This window comes from Pipra filicauda, unplaced genomic scaffold (assembly GCF_003945595.2).
Source record: "Pipra filicauda isolate LSUMZ 115617 unplaced genomic scaffold, ASM394559v2 scaffold1016_size76049_pilon, whole genome shotgun sequence".
In the NCBI taxonomy this organism is placed as follows: Eukaryota; Metazoa; Chordata; class Aves; order Passeriformes; family Pipridae; genus Pipra; species Pipra filicauda.
In genome coordinates this window covers 43,615-61,954 of record NW_024103448.1, presented here as the reverse complement: position 1 = coordinate 61,954, position 18,340 = coordinate 43,615, and the positions used below count along the sequence as shown (strand labels likewise).

The following is an 18,340-nucleotide window of genomic DNA, read 5'->3' as shown; positions in this document are numbered from 1 at the left end:
CTCCCCAAAAACTCCCTCCCAACACCCCAAATTGCCCCCAAAACCCCCTCCCAACACCCCAACCCCCCCAAAACCCCCTCCCAACACCCCAAAACCCCCTCCCAACACTCCAAAACCCCCTCCCAAACACCCCAAACCCCCCAAAAACCCCCTCCCAACACTCCAAAACCCCCTCCCAACACCCCAAACCCCCCCAAACCCCCTCCCAACACCCCAAACCCCCTCAAACCCCCTCCCAGCCCCATCCCCAGCCCCTCACCGGCGAAGCGCAGGAATTTCTGGGTGTCGGGGGGCAGGCTGGCCGAGATGTGCATGGCCGAGGGCTCCCGGGAGAAGAAGGGGTCGAGGGCCGAGGGGGTGGCGGGGGTCAGGGGGGCGGGGGACAGCGGGGGGGGCTCGTCCTTGATGTGGGACAGCTGGTTCTCCCGCGTGTCCCGCACCGGCGGGCGGCTCTCCCGCTCCGTGGCGTGGACCAGGAAAAAGGCCTCGACCGCCGGCTGGAGAACTGGGGGGAACGGGGGGGTCAGGGGGAAAGGGGACCCGAAACCGGAGGGAGGGAAATTCTTCCCCCAAAGCTGGAGGGGAGAGCCCAAAAATCAGGGGGAGAACCTGAAATGGGAGGGGACCCCTGAAATGGGGGGTGAGAACCCAAAACTGGGGGGAAAACCTGAAACTGGGGGGAGGAGGAGCCTGAAAATCGGGGGGAGAACCCAAAATAGGGGAGCCCCCCCTCACCGATCACCTGAAATGGGGGGGGGTGAAATGCAAAACTGGGGGGAAACCTGAAATTCGGGGGGGGACACGTGAAAGGGGGAGAATCCAAAACTTGGGGGGGGGAGGGCAACCCAAAGATGGGGGGGGGGCTTCCCCCTGTTGGGTTTAGGGACCTTCCAGGGTTTCAAGGCCCCCCTCTTGGTTTTGGGGCTCCCCATGGGTTTCAGGACCCTCCCTGGGTTCAGGGGCCCCCCTGGGTTTCAGGACCCCTCCTGGGTTTAGGGGCCCCCCTGGAGGATTTAGGGACCCCCCCTGGGTTTCAGGACCCCCCCGGGTTGGGGGGCCCCCCAGGGGTGCTGTACCCACCGAGCACGGCGTGCTGGTCGTGGGACTCCTCCAGCTCCTTCAGACACTCGCCCAGCATGTCCCAGAGCTCGTCCAGGCACAGCTGCTCACTCAGCAGGGGCAGCTCGGGGGGCCTCTCGTCCCTCTCCCCCCCCTGCGACCCCTCCGAGCCTGGGGGGACACACACACGGTCAGGACCCCCCCGTGCCCACTGACCCCGCCCCACACACCAGTACAGCCCAGTCTGGGCGAGAGTGGGATTGCCCCACACCGGGAGGGAGAGGGGTCACCACCCACCCTGGCACTGGGAGCAACTGGTGGGTGACTGGGATGGGGAGGGCGGGCTGGGCTGGGCTGGACTAGATTAGACTCTGTTGGACTGAGATGGACTGGTCTGGGCTGGGTTGGACTGAGTTGGGCTGGACTGGACTGGGTTGGACTGAGTTTAGACTGGGTTGGACTGAGTTTAGACTGGGTTGGACTGGTCTGGACTGGGTTGCACTGGTCTGGACTGGGTTGGACTGAGTTTAGACTGGTTTGGACTGGTCTGGACTGGGTTGGACTGGTCTGGACTGGGTTGGACTGGTCTGGACTGGGTTGGACTGGGTTTAGACTGGGCTGGACTGGTCTGGACTGGGTTGGACTGGGGTGCACTGGGGGTCTCACCCATGTCCTGGGGGGCCGGCGAGGGCTGGTCCACGTCCATGGGCGACTCATCGCGCCGGGGGACGGCGTCCGACTGTCCGGCCTCCGACTGGGGGGGACAGGGGCGGCTTTAGGGGGCCGGGACCCCCCGGGGGAACCCCCGGCCAGGGCGGGGGGCTGGGGGGTCCCTGGTGCTCAGGGGGTGGGAGCCGTGGGGGGAGGAGGGGGAGAAGCAGCAGGGGAGGGGGGGAGGAAGAGGAGGGGCGGGGAGGGTAGAAGAGGGGGAGGAAGGCTCAGTGGGGAGGGGGAGGATGAAGAGGGGGTGGAAGAGAGGAAGGAGAAGGGGATGAGGATGGAGGAGAGGAAGGGTGAGTGGGGAGCATGAGGAGTGGGTGGGAGGAGGAGGAGGAGGAGAAGGATGAGCAGAAGGAGGATGAGGAGAAGGGGGCAGGTTGAGGAGGAAGATGGAGGGAGTGGGAGGATGAGGAGGGGGCAGCACAAGGATGAAGAGGGGATGGGAGAAGGGAATGGCAGCATAAGGAAAGGGAGGATGAGGATGAGGGTGGGAGAGGATGAGAAGACGAGGATAAAGAGGGGGCAGGATGAGGCTGAGGAGGGCGTGGAAGGAGGGGGTGGGAGGCTGAGGAGGGAGCAGGCCAAGGAGGGGGTGCGAGGCGGAGGCTGGGGAGGGGCAGAGGCTGAGGAGGGGTGGAGGAAGGCAAGGCGGCCGTGCTAACCGTGTCTCCCCGCTGCCGCCTCCGGGCCCTCTGGCCCTCACGTACCATTTGTATGATGGCGTCGGCCTCGGCCTCCAGCTGCCGGACGGCGGCCTGGATGCTGCCGGCCGCCCCCAGGCCCCCGGCGCCTGCGGGGCACAGCGGGGTCAGGGCGGGCGGCGCGCGGGGGGCGCGGGGCGGGGGCCGGGGGGGTCCCTTACCCAGCCGGCCGGGGGGCTTGGCCTTGCGGTGCGCCCGGCGCGTGTCGTCCCGCAGCTGGATGATGACCTGCAGCACCCGCAGGAAGAAGCGCTGCGTGGACGTCTTGGAGGTGAGCACGGACATGGAGGGCAGCTGCAGCTCCCGCCCGCCCAGGGCGCGCTTCTGCGACGCCACGATCACCACGCTCTCCGCCGTGTCGAACCTGGGGGAACGGCGAGGACCAGAGTTACCGGCAGGGACGGGCACACGCCGGGCACGGGAGCTGGCACACGGCGGGCACGGGAGCTGGCACACGCCAGGCACGGGAGCTGCCAGCAGGGCCCACAGCGAACGGGGCACGGGGTTATCAGAAGCACCCGGAGCGAGCGGTGGGTGCAGGACCAGGGAAGGGCCCAGAGAACGCCAGGCACTCACCGGCTCTGCATCTTGCCCTTGAGTTTGGCGCTGGGCGGCTGCTCCTCGGGGAGCCCCTCGGGGGAGGGAGCCTCGAGCTGCGCCCGGCGCTGCTGCTCCAGGTTGTACTCACGGAGCTCGGCCAGCAGAGTCCCTGGGGGGGCAGGGGGGAGTGTTATGGGCTGGGACCCACCCTGGGACCCCTCCTCACCGACCTACGGATGCAGGCCCCCCCTCACCGATCTGGCAGCCCATGGCCCCCCCAGGCCCCCCCTCACCGATCTGGCAGCCCATGGCCCCCCCAGCCCCCCCTCACCGACCTGGCGACCCATGGCCCCCCCAGCCCCCCCTCACCGATCTGGCGGCACAGGGCCCCCCCCAGCTGCCGGGCCCCGCTGAGCAGCAGCCGCAGGACGGTGTCCCGGGTCCCCGCGTCCCCCCGCGAGAGCTGCAGCAGCACGTTGGCCGCGTCCTCCAGCCCCTCCTCCGAGCACGAGTGGGACGTCAGCACCTGGGACAGGGCACAGGGAGCGTTGGGGACAACTGGGGACACCAAGGACCACCCCCCTCCCCGATCCTGGCCCCTGTTACCTCCACGGAGAGCTGGAGCTGGGCCTCGGTCAGGCCTGTGGCCGCCAGCCGGGGGTCGGGACCCCCCTCAGGGACCTTGGCCGGGGACTTGGAGCTCTTGGCCGGGGCTGTGGACAGAGGGGACACGGGATTGGGGGTGGTGGCAGGGGAGGGGAGATGCCACCGAGGCCATTGGCAAATGGGGTCTCTCCTTCAGGGTGAGCCCAGTCCCTCCCTGTGCTCTCAACCACCCGGTGCCACCTCTGTCCCCACCTATATCCCCATTCCTGTCCCCATCCATGACCCCATCCCTATTTTCCCACCTCCATGTCCCCATCCTTGTGTCCTTGTCCCTACAACCTCATCCCCACCCCATTCCTATTTTCCCACTTCTGTGTCCCCATCCCTGTTCTCTCATCCCTGTGTCCCCACCCCTGTCTGTGTCCCCATCCATGTCCCCAACCACATCCCTGTACCCGTATCCGTGTCCTCTGTTCCCACATCCACGTCCTTCTGTCCCCATATCCATCCTCTTGTCCCCGTGTCTCCATTCCCACACATGTCCCCGTTGCCACATCTCCATCCTCCCCCATCCCTGTCCCCATGTCCCCACCCCTGTGCCCACCCCTGTCCCCCCACACTCACCCCCGGTGCCTCCAGTCCCCGCCGTGGCCGTGCCGGTGCCGCTGCCGTTGCCCCCCTGTGCCGGGGGGCTCCCGGGCGCCGTCGCCCCCCCCGAAGCCGCCGCAGCCCCCCCTGCGGGCGTGGCGGGCGCGGGGGCTCCGTTCTGGGGCGTGGCCCCCCCCTCGGCGGCCTTGCCCCCCTCGGGGAGGGCGATGGAGATGAGGGAGAGGAGGCGCAGCAGCTTCTCGGTGAGGAGGGGGCTGCGCCGGATCACGCCGTGGGACAACATGTTCATCAGCTGCCCCAGGGGCGACGCCTCCAGGCCCCCCCCCGCGGCCTCGGGCTCGGGGCCCCCCCCGCCGCCCCCCGCCCGCGCAGACCCCTTCCCCTTCCGGCTCACGTTCATGTTGTCCAACTTCACCAGCAGGTCCCAAAAATCGGTGGAGAGGCTGCCGGAGGGCGGGGGAGGGGCGGGGGAGGGCGTGCCGGAGGGGGGGGGAGGGGGCGGGGGCGCCGGCGGGGTCTGGGGGGGCGGGGGGGGGCAAGGGCTGCCCCCCGATTTTGGGGGGCCGCGGTCACGTTCCGGGTCGGTCGTCGCCGGGTCTCGGCCTCGTTGTTGGGTGAAGTGGCTGGGGAAGACCTGGGGGGGGCGGGGGGTGTTAGTGGGGTGCTGGTGACACCCCAGAGGTTGTGGGACCCCCAGACACCACCAGCACCCCCCTCAGTCCCACCTCCCCTCCCACAGCCACCCACAGGCCCCACAGGGGTTTTCGGGACCCCCCCAGGTGATGTTCCCTGAGCCACTGTGACCCCCAATTTGGGGGAGTTCCCCAGGTGTGCCCCCCACAAGCACTCCCAGATATGGGGGGCTTCCAGCTCCCCTATGAGGTGTCCCAGAGCCCCCCCAGTTTCCTTCAGCACTCCTCAAAGCCCCCCCAGTCCCACTGAGGAGACCCCAACCACCCCCTAAAATGCCCTGGTACCGCCCAAATGTCCCAGTGCTCCCCAGAACCACCAATGAACCCCAGAAACCCAATGACGTGATCCAGTGTCCCGCAATTTCCCCCCGCAGTTCCACGGAGGAGCCCCAAACCCCCCCTTACGTGTCTCGGTAACCCCCAAAACCTGCCCCGCTGGCCTCCAAAATCCCCCCCGGCCCTCCCAGTTCCACCGAGGAGCCCCAGACCACCCCCCAACGCGCTCCCAGTGCCCCCAAGGCCCCCCCTCACCTTGGCCAGCTGGATGAGGGTGTCGAGGACGTGCCGGCACACGACGGGGGCGGCCTGGGGGTGGATGTGGACGGCGGAGCCGGCGGCCGCCGCGTGTTTCTCCGTGTGCTTGCGGCCCGGCACCCTCTGGATCTGGAAGATGTTGGTGCGGCAGCCCAGGGCCGCGTCCATGGACACGGAGAGCCAGGAGAGCTGCCCGGAGCTGCGCGACTCCACGCGGTGCAGCAGGTCCAGCCCGCGCGGCTCCGCGGCCGAGCCGGGGGTCCCGCGGGCGCCGCGGCTGCGCGGCCGCTCCTCGGCGCCGGGGCCCGGCCCGGGGGGCGCGCGGGGGGTCTCGAGGCACAGCTCGCTCTCGCTGCTGCGCTGCAGGATGGACAGCAGGCTGCGCACCACCCAGCCCCGCGTGGGCGCGTGGTAGCACAGGTTGCGCAGCACCCGGTGCAGGCGGCTCGTGTTCAGCTTGGGCTCGTCCACGAAGAGCAGCACCAGGAGGCACGACAGGGCCTCGTGGTCCAGGAGCAGCCGCCCGCGCAGCCGGAGCAGGCTGTCCACGCTGCTGCCCGCCGGCCTGGGGAGCACGAGGTTAACACCCCAAAACTGCCCCCAAACCACCCTCCAAACTGCCCTGTCCACGCTGCTGCCCGCCGGCCTGGGGAGCACGAGGTTAACACCCCAAAACTGCCCCCAAACCACCCTCCAAACTGCCCTGCCCGCCAGCCTGGGGGGCGTGAGGCTAACGCCCCGAAACAGCCCCCAAACTGACCCCCAAACTGCCTCCAGACAGCCCTGTCCACGCTGCTGCCCGCTGGCCTGTGGGGATGGAGATTTAACACCCCAAAACTGCTCCCAAACCGCCCTCCAAACTGCCCCCAAACCTCCCTCCAAACTGCCCTGTCCATGCTGCCCCCCACCAGCCTGGGGGGTATGAGGTTAACACACCAAAACTGCCCCCAAACCCCCCTCCAAACCACCCTGTCCCTGCTGCCGCCCACCAGCCTGGGGGGTTACAACCCAGAACTGACCCAGACAGACCCCCGACCCGACCCCAAACAGACCCACAAACCAGCACCCAAACATCCCTCAAAGCGACCCCCAAGCCCCCGCACTCACCTGCTGTGGGTGCCGGTGCCCCCCATGTGGAAGGTGCCCCCGCGCTGCACCGCGAGCCGCGTGTACTGAACCCCCCGGTTCCCGCTGAGCCGGCTCGTGAACGCTGAGGGGACACAGGGACGTGTCACACACCGGGGACAGGGAATGTGTCACACACCGGGGACAGGGAATGTGTCACACACCGGGGACACAGGGACGTGTCACACACCGGGGACAGGGAACGTGTCACACACCGGGGACAGGGGACATGTCACACACCGGGGACAGGGAATGTGTCACACACCGGGGACAGGGAATGTGTCACACACCGGGGACAGGGAATGTGTCACACACCGGGGACAGGGAATGTGTCACACACCGGGGACACAAAGACGTGTCACACACCGGGGACAGGGAATGTGTCACACACCGGGGACAGGGAATGTGTCACACACCGGGGACAGGGAATGTGTCACACACCGGGAACAGGGAATGTGTCACACACCGGGGACAGGGAATGTGTCACACACCGGGGACAGGGAATGTGTCACACACCGGGGACAGGGAACGTGTCACACACCGGGGACAGGGAATGTGTCACACAACGGGGACAGGGAATGTGTCACACACCGGGGACAGGGAATGTGTCACACACCAGGGACAGGGAATGTGTCACACACCGGGGACAGGGAACGTGTCACACACGGGGGACAGGGAATGTGTCACACACCGGGGACAGGGGACATGACACACACCGGGGACAGGGAACGTGTCACACACCGGGGACAGGGAATGTGTCACACACCGGGGACAGGGAACGTGTCACACACGGGGGACAGGGAACGTGTCATATACCGAGGACGTGTCGCACACAGGGGACAGGGGACGTGTCACACACCAGGGACGTGTCACACGTGGAGGGGACAGGGTCTCCACACAAATCAGGAGGATAAGGGATGGGGAAAGAAAAAAGGGTGGAAAACGTGAGGAAAAAGGCAGGAAACACGAGGGGGAAAAAGGTGGGAAATGTGAGGGGAGAAAAAGGTAAAAAACGTAAAGGGAAGAAAGGGGGAGAAAAGGGAGAGGAAAAAGGACAAGAAACATGAGGGGGAAAAAGGGCAGGAAATGTGAAGAGAAAATGGGTGGGAAAAGGGAGACCAAAAATGGCAGGAAAACAGAGTAGAAAAAAGGGTGGGAAATGTGAGGGGAAAAGAGCAGGAAAAGGAAGGCTGTGGGGAGAGGGGGGGCAGTGGGGCAGACACTGGGGGCACTCGTGAGGTCACAATGGCGTAGGAAGGAATGGGGGGAGTGATGGGTGGGATGGGGGGGATTGGGGGCAGAGGGAGTTGGCAGGGGGCAAAGAGGACTGGGTGGGTGTGGAGGGAATGGGAAGCAGAAGGAACTGGGGGCAGAGGGACCAGGGAGGGCAGAGAGAATATGAGGGGCAGAGAAAGAAGGGGGCAGAGGGAGCTGGCGGGGGCAGCGGGAACTGGGGGCAGAGGGAACTGGGGGCTGAGAGAATGGGGAGACAGAGGGAATTGGGAGACGGAAGGAACTGAAGGGACACACAAGGAATTGAGGGGATGCAGAGGAAATGGGGGCCAGAGAGAACTGGGGTGGGGACAGATGGAATCGGGGCGGGGCAGAGTCAGGGAGATGCAGAGGGAACTGGGGGGCACACGGGAGGTCCTGGGGTCCCTCACCGGGGCTGCGCAGGATGGCCGAGAGCGCCGAGGTGCTGGAGTGGCCGAAGAGCCGCTCGTGCATGAGCTGCCGCTGCCGCGCCTCCTGCTCGCGCCGCAGCGCCTGCGCCTCGGCCGCGATGTCCGGCGGCATCACCGCCAGCACCGAGTCCTCCATGTCCTCCAGCACCGAGCGCCGCAGCTCCGACGGCAGCGTCTGGATGAACGTCACCGGGTCCATCGGCGCGTCCGAGCCCGTGGCCTGCGCCAGCTCCCGCCGCTGCTGCTCCGCCCGCTGCTGCGCCAGCACCTGAGGGACAGGAGAGGGTGGGACACGCCCGGGGGGGACACACACCCGGGGGGGGGACACAGCCATAAGGGGAACATCCCTGAGAGACCATACCTGCTTTTGGACAAGCCCCTCCCCCCAAACCCCCCCCCACCTCACAGGAGAAACCTCCCCCAAACTCCACCCATAGAGGCCACACCCCCAAAAAGACCCCACCCACATTTACTCCACCCCACATAAGCCCCACCCCAACACCTGTCACACCCCTGTGGCCCCACCCCCGGTCAAGCTCCACCCCAGGAAAGCCCACACCCCTTTGGCCACACCCCCCAACCACATCCTCCTTTAGCCCCACCCCCCACCCCACCTCCCAGACCACACCCACCCAAACCCCACCCCACAACCCCACCCTCCTTTAGCCCCACCCACCTCCTCCTGGATGGCCGGAGGCAGCGCTGCCAGGAACTCGGGGCTGACCTCGGTCAGGCCGGGATTGGCCACCACGGGCGGGGCGGGGCTGGCGCTGGGCGGGGCCCGGGCAGGGGGGCGGATCCCCAGCTGGTTCTGCAGCACCTCCCGCCGGATGTCGTCGGGAAGGGCTGCCAGGAACGAGGGGTCCACGCCCTCCGGGAGGCTGATCCCTGGGGACACACACACACGTCGGGGACATCCCTGGGACCACCCAGGGACACCCCCCAAACCCCCCAGGACGCCCAGGAACGAGGGGTCCACGCCCTCCAGGAGGGTGATCTCGGGGGGGGACATACTGGGGACACCCCTGGGGTGCCCCCAGGGACACTGGTCAGGAGGGTGACAAGGAGGGGCAGGGGATACCAGGGGGGATGAGGAGAGAACGGGGAGGATGGGGGGGTGTGGGGGGTGCCACGGACCAGCCAGGGGGTGACGGGTGGGTACAGGGAGGAACGGGACCGTGATTGGGGGTGGGACAGGATGGGGACAGGGGGACACAGGGGGGCTCAGGGGGTCCCACTGACCAGCCAGCGGATCCTCCTCCTCGCTGCTGGTGGACGGCAGCGGCTCCTCCAGGATCCCCCGCGAGTCGGCCCCCGAAATGGCCCCGGCAGAGTCCCGGGTGGACGAGCTCTCCGAGGACGAGGCAGGAGGAGAGCTGGGGGAGGTCACGGGGGGGGAATGTCAGTGGTGGGGAGGGGGGAACCCCCAAACCCCCGACCCCCCCATTTCCCACTGATAGCGACGGCTCTCACCTATCGTCGGGCGGCTGAGCGGCATCGGGGGGGGCGGGTGGGGGTCCCTGGGGGGTCCCGGGTGGGTTTTGGGGGGCTGTGGGAGGGGGGGGAGCCCCCCCTGACTCTTCCAAGGTGCAGGAGGCCAAGCTCGAGGTGTCCATGGGGGATCCCTCCAGTTGGCTGCTCACGGCCGTCAGCGCGTCCGAGTCCTCGGCCCGCTCCGGGGACAGCGAGGCTGGGAGGGGGGACAGACGGACATGGAGCCCCCCCAGGTTCAGGGAGACACCCCCAGACCCGGGGAGACCTCTCTGGACTGAGAAACCCCCTAAAAACGACTGGATCCCCCCCAAAATCCCAAGGACTCACTGATGGTGGGGGCGGGCGACAGCTCCATCTGAGTGGCCTCGGCATCTTGGGGGGGTCGTCCTGGCCCCCCCTCCTCGTGCTCGGGGGGTTGTGGGGGGCGAGCGGGAATTTGGGGGGCTCCCGGAGGGGGGTCTGGGGGGGTCGGCGTCGGTTCCAGCATCACCAGGGTCCGGTGGGGACCGGGAGGGGGGGTCTCTCCCGTCGTCCCGCTGTGCTCTGGGGTGAGGGGATGGGGGGGATACACGCAGGGATCAACTTTGGGGGCGGGGCCAGGAATGTGGGAGGCCCCCCCAAACCCACCCCCTTTGCCCATTTTAGGGGAATGCCAGGCATTTGGCTGCACCCTAAGACGAGGGGGAGCCCCATGGAGTTTGGGGGGGTCCCTGCCACCCCCCATAGTTAGTTCCCCTCTGAGCCACACCACACTACCCAAACGCCCTAAACCCCCCCAGAATCTCAAACTCCCCCAAAAAACCCCAACCCACCTAAACCCCCTCGACCACCCCAACCCCCTCCCAAAAACCCAATTCCCCATAACCCCCTCGACCACCCCAACCCCCTCCCAAAAACCCAATTCCCCATAACCCACTCGACCACCCCAAAACCCCCAAACCCCCTACAAATCCCTTTAACCCTCCCCAAAACCCCCCTTCCCCATTTTATCCCACCACACACATTCCCCCCACCCTAAGCCCACCCCCCTCAATCTGTCTCTAACCAGCCCCCCGGCGTTCTGAGGGGGGGGGGCCACTGCCGCCCCTCCCCCCGGTGCTGCAGCCCCCCGGGACCCCCCGGGACCCCCCGGGCCCCCCGGCTGCGGCGGCGCGCGCCCCGCGAGGAAGACAGTAGAATGTATAGTTATCTCCAGACGGGGGTGTGACCCTCCAACTATACAATCTACTACCTCAGCCCGCGGGGTGCCAGCTCCAGGGGGGCATGGGGGGGCTTTGGGGGCGTCCGGGCACGGCGGGGCCTGGGGGAGACCCCCGGGGGAGGGGGAGGCAGGGAGGGGGGTTTACCTGGGGGGGTGACGTCGGCCGAGGGGGTGCCGGCCTTGGACGCCGCGTCCTGCGGGAGAGGGCACGGTGATGGTGGCGGGGGGTGAAAAGGACCCCCCCCCGGGATTCTGGGGGAATTTAGGGGCGTTTGGGGGTCCCTCACCTGGGCGTCGGGCCCCTCCTTGTCCTCGGGGCCCCTCTCGGCCCCCTTGGCCTCGTCCTCGGCCGCCTGGCGCCGGCGCTTCTCCCGCCGCTCGTCCAGCTCCTCGTCCCGCAGGGCCTCGAGCCGGGCCAGGATGGGCACCTTCACCACTGCGGGGAAACGGGGGTCAGGGGGCACCTTCACCACTGGGGGGGCACAGGGACCCCCAGGATGGGCACCTTCACCACTGGGGGGGCACAGAGACCCCCAGGATGGGCACCTTCACCACTGGGGGGGCACAGGGGGGATCAGGAGGCTCGGGGGCTTGGGGGTCTCACCCAACACGCAGTCGTGCTGGGAGGGGTGACGGTGGTCTGAGCGGATTTGGGGGATGGGTTTGGGGGTCCCAAGGGGTGCATTTGGGGGTCCCAGGGGCTCTCACCAGACACGCAGTCGTGCATGCTCTCAGCATCCAGGACCTTGCACTCCTCGGTCCAGCGGGTCAGGGCCGTGGGGATGCTGGACAGGGTCCCTGGGGGAGGGCAGGGTGAGCCCCCCGGCTCGGCAGGACATGTCCCCCCCCCCGGTAAAACCACTCCCCCAGCCCGTCTCACCCACCCCAGAGCTTCTTCCTCCCTCCAGGCCCCTCCTCCTCCTCCCTGCAGCCCAGCCCATCCTCTCCATCCCCACAGCCCCTTGGCCACTGTCTGTATGTCTGTCTGGGTGGGGGTGGCCCTGTGGTGTCCCTCCCACGTACCTGTCCCCCACTCGCCTGCCTGTCCCCCCATGTCCTCCCCCATGTCCCTGTCCCCCCATCCCCCTGTGTCCCTGTTCCTGGGTGTCCCCCCATGTCCCTGTCCCAGAGTGCCCCCCTGTGTCCCTGTCCCCCACTCGCCTGCCTGGCTGCTGACCCTGCCCTGCCCATGTCCCTGTCCCAGGGTGTCCCCCCCATGTCCCTGTCCCCCCATCCCCCCCTGTCCCTGTCCCCCCGTCCCCCCGTGTCCCTGTCCCCCACTCGCCTGCCTGGCTGCCGGCGCTGCCCTGCTCATGGAAGAAGTCGTCGAGCAGCTCGTCGTCGGAGCGGGCGATGATGTGAACGTCCTCGTTGCCCACGAGCAGCCGGGCCCGGCCCCGGCTCTGCAGGGGGAGGCTGCTGCTCAGCTGCAGGATGTCTGCGGCCGCCGAGGGGCCCAACAGCCTGGGGGGGAACAGGGGGGGTTATGGGGGTGTCAGACCCCGGGAGGGGCTGTGGGACCCTCAGCTGCTGCTCAGCTGCAGGATGTCTGTGGCCCAACAGCCTGGGGGTGAACAGGGGGGGTATCAGGGTTATGGGGGGCTCCAGGGGGTGTCAGACCCCGGGGGGAGTTCAAGCTGTTCCTGGGGGTCCACACTCACCCCTGCAGGATGGGGGGGGGCAGTCTGGGATGGGGATGGAGGTTGGGTGTTCCTGGGGGAGGGTCAGGCTGTCCGGGGGGGTATTTGGGGTCCACACTCACCACTGCAGGATGGGGGGGATTGGGATGGGGGTTGGGGGTTCAGGCTCTTCAGGGAGGTGTTTGGGGATCCCAGGGGGGTGTTTGGGGATCCCAGGGGGGTTCAGGTTGTTTCTGGGGGGTGTTTGGGGTCCCAGGGGGGTTCAGGCTGTTTCTGGGGGGTGTTTGGGGATCCCAGGGGGGTTCAGGCTGTTTCTGGGGGGTGTTTGGGGATCCCAGGGGGGTGTTTGGGGATCCCGGGGGGGTTCAGGTTGTTTCTGGGGGGTGTTTGGGGATCTCAGGGGGGTTCAGGTTGTTTCTGGGGGGTGTTTGGGGATCCCAGGGGGGTTCAGGTTGTTTCTGGGGGGTGTTTGGGGATCCCAGGGGGGTGTTTGGGGTCCCAGGGGGGGTTCAGGCTGTTTCTGGGGGTCCCACTCGATCCCACTCACCGCTGCAGGATGAGGGGGGGGTTGGGCTGCCGAGCCCCCGGGTAGTGCACGTGGATGGTGTGGCCGGCGTTGGCCGTCAGCTGCCGCAGGGTGCGCTGGCTCCGGCCCAGCCCCTGGGCCAGGCGGGTGCCCCCCGCGCCGCCCCCCAGCCCCAGCCCCCCGTGCTCCGCGTGCCGCACCAGCAGCGGGTGGCTGGCCGGGATGTTCCCGGGGGACGGGGGGATGTCGGCTGGAAAAGGAGGGAAACGGGGGGTTGGGGGGGGTAAATCCGTCCTGAGCCCCCCAACAAGGATGTGGCCCCCCCAAAGCACCTCACGGCCTCCCCCCAGGACCCCCGTGTCCCCCCCAGACCTACTGCAGGCCCCCTGAACTGCCCCTGTGGTCCCCCCAGACCCCTCCAACCGCTGCTGTGGCCCCCTCAAACCCACATGAGCTCTCCAGACTCCCATGTTCCCCCCCAGATCCCTGTGCCCCCCCCAAACCACCCCCATGATCCCCCCCAGAGCGATGCTGTGGCCCCAGGGCCGTACTGGGGCTGGAGAACATGTTGTCGAACTCGATGATCAGGTCGTCGTCGCGGTCGAAGCGCTCGAAGCGCACGAGGGGCGACGCGTTCATGTCGGGATAGTCCTCGTCCAGCTCCATCTCCGAGCCATCGTCGTCATCCTCCTCCTCCTCCCCCTCCTCGCCCTCCTCATCGTCCTGGGGGGAGGGGGGAAGGTCAGCAGGGACCCCCAAACCAGGAACGGGGCACCCCGGCCCAAAAGAGGGGAACCCCAACCTGGAATGGGGGAACTTTGCCCCAAAATAGCAACCCTGGATCCAAAATGGGGGCACTCCAACCCTAAATGCCCCCCCAAATCCGAAACAGGGGTACCCTGACCCAAAATCGGGTACCCTGACCCCAAATGACTGACACCTCCGACCCAAAACACAGGTCCAGTGGGAACCCAGGTGTGTGAGAGGGGTCCCAGGTGTGTGAGGGAGGTGTCAGGTGTACAGTGGTGTCCCAGGTGTCCCTGTCTCACCTGATCATCCTCATCCTCTTCCTCTTCCTCCTCTTCCTCGTCCTGGCTGTCATCCTCGTCCTCATTGCTGCCACTGCTGTCCTCCTCCTGCGTGTGCTCCTCCTCGTCCTCAGGGTCCAGGATGTTCATGGAGTCTTTGGGAGGGGGCAGAGGGGGGCGAGTCACACCCTGGCACCTCATAAACCCCCCTGAACCCCCAAATTCGGGGTGGGGGTCCCACCTTCCCGGTTGGCCTGGAGGGTGGAGGCCTGGCTGAGGTTGGAGGGGGCCTCGTCCATCAGAACGTCCTCCTGTGACTCATCCTCTCCTGAGCGGCTCACTGGGGGGGGTCACATCATCAGGGGGGTCCCCTGATGTCTGGGGGGTCCCTGGTGCCCAGGACACCCCGGGTTGGGGGCAGGGGGTCCCTCACCGATGATGGTGCTGTTCCCGTCGGCGCCGTCCCGCTCCAGCAGCTCGTCAATGAGATCCTCCAGCTCGTTCTCCACCTTGGGGGGGCACACGGGGGGTGTGGGGGGTGCTGGGGGGGTGTTGGGGGTACGGGGGGGGCCTGGGGGGGGCCTGACCTGCATCTCCTGGGTGCTGAGCCCCTCGGGCTGCCCGGCCAGGACCACCGTGTCCCCCTCGGCCTCCCCGTCCATGTCCCCGTCGGCCGCCTCCGCCTGCGCCGCCTCCGCGTCCTCCTCGGGGGGCTCGGGGTCCCCGGGGTCCCCTGGGGGGGCACAGGGCAGGGGGGGTCAGAGGGGAGCTCAGGGGGGTCAGGGGGTGGGGTCATGAGGGGGGGGAGGGTTGGTAAAGGAAGGGTAGGAGATGGGGGGGAAAGGGGGAATTGGGGGCCCAGGGGAGATACTGGGGAGGGGGCACCAGAGATGGGGGGCTGGGGAGAGGTGGGGGCAGGAGAGACTTGGGGGGGAACAAGAGAAAGGGGTGTCACAGAGGAGATGTGGGGGGACACAGGGGAGATGGGGAGGACAGGTGGAAAATGGGAGATGTGGGACGACCTGGAGTGCTGAGGGTGACCCGGGGGGGCCATGGGGTGACCCGGGGGGGCCATGGGGTGACCCGGGGGCGCCATGGGGTGACCCGGGGGCGCCATGGGGTGACACAAGGGGGGCATGGGGTGACACAGGGGGGCCATGGGGTGACACAAGGGGGGCATGGGGTGACACAGGGGGCCATGGGGTGACACAAGGGGGGCATGGGGTGACACGGGGGGGCTGTGTGGGGCCATGGGGTGACACAGGGTGCCCCAGGGTGACACGGGGGGGCCGTGTGGGGGTACCTCCATCAGGAGGTGCAGCCCCCGCCTCACGAGCCCCCCCGGCGCCCTCGGCCTTGCTCTTGCTGGAGGAGCCCTTGGCCCCGAAGAGGCCGCTGGGCTGGTTCACGATCCGTGACAGCGTCTCCAGGGGCTTCAGCGCCGCGTTCACCGTGTTCGCCATGTTGGGGCTGGGGAGGGGGCACGGGCTGGGACCCCGGCCAAGGGGTGACCCCCCGGCCCCCAGAGACCACCACGGCTCCCCCAAAACCCAGAGACCACCACAGCTCCCTGGACACCCCTGAGGCTCCCCAAAATCTACCGCAGATCCCAAAAACCCAAACAGCTGCCCAAGATTCCCCACAGACCCTCAAGAGCCACCAGACCCCCAAGGCCCCTTTAAGACCCACCAAACCCCCTTTAAGGCACCCTAAAAACCCCTCAAGACCCACCATGATCTCTCAAGACCTTCCCCAAGACACCCTGGTAGCCCTCAAGACCCCCCAAAAGCCCTTCAAGACCCCCCAAGACCCCGTTGAAGCCCCCCCAAGACCCCGTTGAAGCCCCCCCAGCGTGCCGGGGGTCCCACCTGGACAGGTCGAGGCTGTGGGGCACCCGGGCCAGGTCGTTGACCAGCCCCTTCTTGAGGAAGAGCCGGATGATGTTGTTCATGCCGTTGTGGGGCGGCTTGGCCGCGCTGCTGTAGAAGCTCGAGGTGGACGGGCACGACTCCATGATGGTGCTGATGATGCACATGACGGCCTGGAGCCTGTGGGGACACGGGGACAGGGGTCACATGATGGGAGGGACACAGGATTACACCATGGGGACATGGGGTCACGCCATGGGGACATGGGGTCATACCACAGGGACATGAGGTCACATCACAAGGACAAAGGCTCACACCATGGGGACATGGGGTCACACCACAGGGACATGGGGTCACACCACGGGGACATGGGGTCACACCACAGGGACATGGGGTCACACCACGGGGACATGGGGTCACACCACAGGGACATGGGGTCACACCACGGGGACATGGGGTCACACCACGGGGACATGGGGTCACATGAGGGGGACACAGGGTCACACCATGGGGACATGGGGTCACATTGTGGGGGGGGTCTTCAAAGGCGCCCCTGTCCCCATGGTGTCCCTGAGGTGTCCCCATGGTGTTTATGGGGTGTCCCTGAAGTGTCTCACACTGTCCCCAAGTTGTCCCGTTGCTGTTCCCGTGCTGTCCCCACACTGTCCCCATGGTGCCTCTGGGGTGTCCCCATGGTGTTTATGGGGTGTCCCCAGGGTGTCCCTGAAGTGTCCCCAAGCTGTCCCGTTGCTGTTCCCGTGCTGTCCCCACATTGTCCCCTCAGTGTCCCCACCTTGTCCCTGTGCTCTCCCGCCACTGTCCGTGTGCTGTTCCCAGGGTGTCCCCACACTGTCCCTGTGTTGTCCCCTCCCCGTCCCCCTCTGCCCCCGTACCTGGCGTGTTTCTCGGTGCTCTCGGCCATGGCCAGGGCCCGGCCCAGGGCGGCCTTCACCTCGTTCACCAGGGCCACCTGGGCGTCGGTGCCACTGCCCGCGGCCGCCAGGCTGGCCAGGAACAGCCGCGCCAGCGCCGGCGTGTCCTTGTCCTCCGCGTTCTGCTGGTGCGGCAGCAGGTGGTCCAGGACGAAGGCCAGGACACTGCAGTCCTGTGGGGACAGGGGGGTCACCAGGGGGCACAGGGGGGTCACTGGGGGGCACAGGGGGTTCACTGGGCGGACACAGGGGGTCCAGGACAAAGGCCAGGACACTGCAGTCCTGTGGGGACAGGGGGGTCACCAGGGGGCACAGGGGGGTCACTGGGGGGCACAGGGAGGTCACTGGGGGGCACAGGGGGTCCAGGACGAAGGCCAGGACACTGCAGTCCTGTGGGGACAGGGGGGGTCACTGGGGGGCACAGGGAGGTCACTGGGGGGCACAGGGGGTCCAGGACGAAGGCCAGGACACTGCAGTCCTGTGGGGACAGGGGGGTCACCAGGGGGCACGGGGGGTCACTGGGGGGCACAGGGAGACCCAGAGTGGGGGGACAATGGGGAGCAGAGGGAGGTCACTGGGGGGACAAAGGAGGACCCGGCCTGGGGGGGCACCTGGGAGGACAACGGGGGTCACAGGGGGATGCAGCGTGGGGGGACAGGACCCCCCACCATGGGTAGGGAGGGGGAACTGTCACAGTTGGGGGTCCCAACTGTAGCTGCAGTTGATGATGCCCGTGTAGGTGACCTGCCAACCCTCAGGGTGACCCCCTGACCCTTGGGGTGACCGCCCCATGTCCTGTGCCCCCCTCACCTCCTTGACGAGCTCGGACTGCCCCACGCTGTGGCTGCAGTTGGCGATCAGGGTGGCGATGCCCACGTGGGGTAACCCACAGATGACCCCTTATGTGACTCCCACACCCCACAAATGACCCCCCCCAGCCCTGTGCCCCCCTCACCTCCTTGATGAGCTCGGACTGCCCCACGCTGTAGCTGTAGTTGGCGATCAGGGCGGCGATGCCCACGTAGGACCTCACCAGCTCCGCCAGCAGCCGCAGGATGGTCGAGGTCGGCATGAGGGGCTTCGAGCCCCGCGCCCGCCCCCGCTCCTCGCGCTCCCCCTCCTTCTCCTTGCGGCCCTCCCGGCCCTCCTCGGGGCTGGACGCTGGGGGGCACGGGGGGCAGCGTTAGGGGGGCAGGGGGGGACATGGGGGGTAAAGAGCGGGCACTGTTGGGTGGGTGCAGGGGGGCACAGTTGGGGGACATCATTGGGGGGCGGGGAGGGCAGCAGAGGGATGGTGAAAGTCAAATCTGTGTAGGGGACAGTGGGGGGCTCAGGGATGTGGGGGCGATGTTGGGGGGCTCAGGGATGTGGGGGGGATGT

The 18,340-nt window shown here is 67.4% G+C and overlaps 1 protein-coding gene across 1 annotated transcript in view; it reads right to left on the bottom strand.

The window, feature by feature from the left end:
* The window catches only part of HUWE1 (HECT, UBA and WWE domain containing E3 ubiquitin protein ligase 1), a 51,119-nt gene that overhangs the window by 6,946 nt on the left and 25,833 nt on the right, over window positions 1-18,340 (bottom strand). Inside the window, exons 40-69 of the mRNA XM_039385132.1 lie at window positions 17,916-18,121; window positions 16,922-17,133; window positions 16,029-16,208; window positions 15,464-15,630; window positions 14,748-14,893; window positions 14,594-14,669; window positions 14,402-14,500; window positions 14,182-14,315; window positions 13,684-13,855; window positions 13,154-13,382; window positions 12,252-12,430; window positions 11,675-11,764; window positions 11,254-11,402; window positions 11,112-11,160; window positions 10,093-10,308; window positions 9,745-9,961; window positions 9,514-9,647; window positions 8,948-9,159; window positions 8,251-8,539; window positions 6,569-6,671; window positions 5,459-6,026; window positions 4,251-4,869; window positions 3,627-3,733; window positions 3,390-3,546; window positions 3,057-3,189; window positions 2,642-2,844; window positions 2,442-2,569; window positions 1,726-1,813; window positions 1,081-1,230; window positions 260-505 (exon numbers count right to left, since the gene is read on the bottom strand). Of these exons, the coding sequence (XP_039241066.1) occupies window positions 260-505; window positions 1,081-1,230; window positions 1,726-1,813; window positions 2,442-2,569; window positions 2,642-2,844; window positions 3,057-3,189; window positions 3,390-3,546; window positions 3,627-3,733; window positions 4,251-4,869; window positions 5,459-6,026; window positions 6,569-6,671; window positions 8,251-8,539; window positions 8,948-9,159; window positions 9,514-9,647; window positions 9,745-9,961; window positions 10,093-10,308; window positions 11,112-11,160; window positions 11,254-11,402; window positions 11,675-11,764; window positions 12,252-12,430; window positions 13,154-13,382; window positions 13,684-13,855; window positions 14,182-14,315; window positions 14,402-14,500; window positions 14,594-14,669; window positions 14,748-14,893; window positions 15,464-15,630; window positions 16,029-16,208; window positions 16,922-17,133; window positions 17,916-18,121 (5,658 nt within the window). The remainder of the gene's footprint in view (window positions 1-259; window positions 506-1,080; window positions 1,231-1,725; window positions 1,814-2,441; window positions 2,570-2,641; window positions 2,845-3,056; window positions 3,190-3,389; window positions 3,547-3,626; window positions 3,734-4,250; window positions 4,870-5,458; window positions 6,027-6,568; window positions 6,672-8,250; window positions 8,540-8,947; window positions 9,160-9,513; window positions 9,648-9,744; window positions 9,962-10,092; window positions 10,309-11,111; window positions 11,161-11,253; window positions 11,403-11,674; window positions 11,765-12,251; window positions 12,431-13,153; window positions 13,383-13,683; window positions 13,856-14,181; window positions 14,316-14,401; window positions 14,501-14,593; window positions 14,670-14,747; window positions 14,894-15,463; window positions 15,631-16,028; window positions 16,209-16,921; window positions 17,134-17,915; window positions 18,122-18,340) is intronic.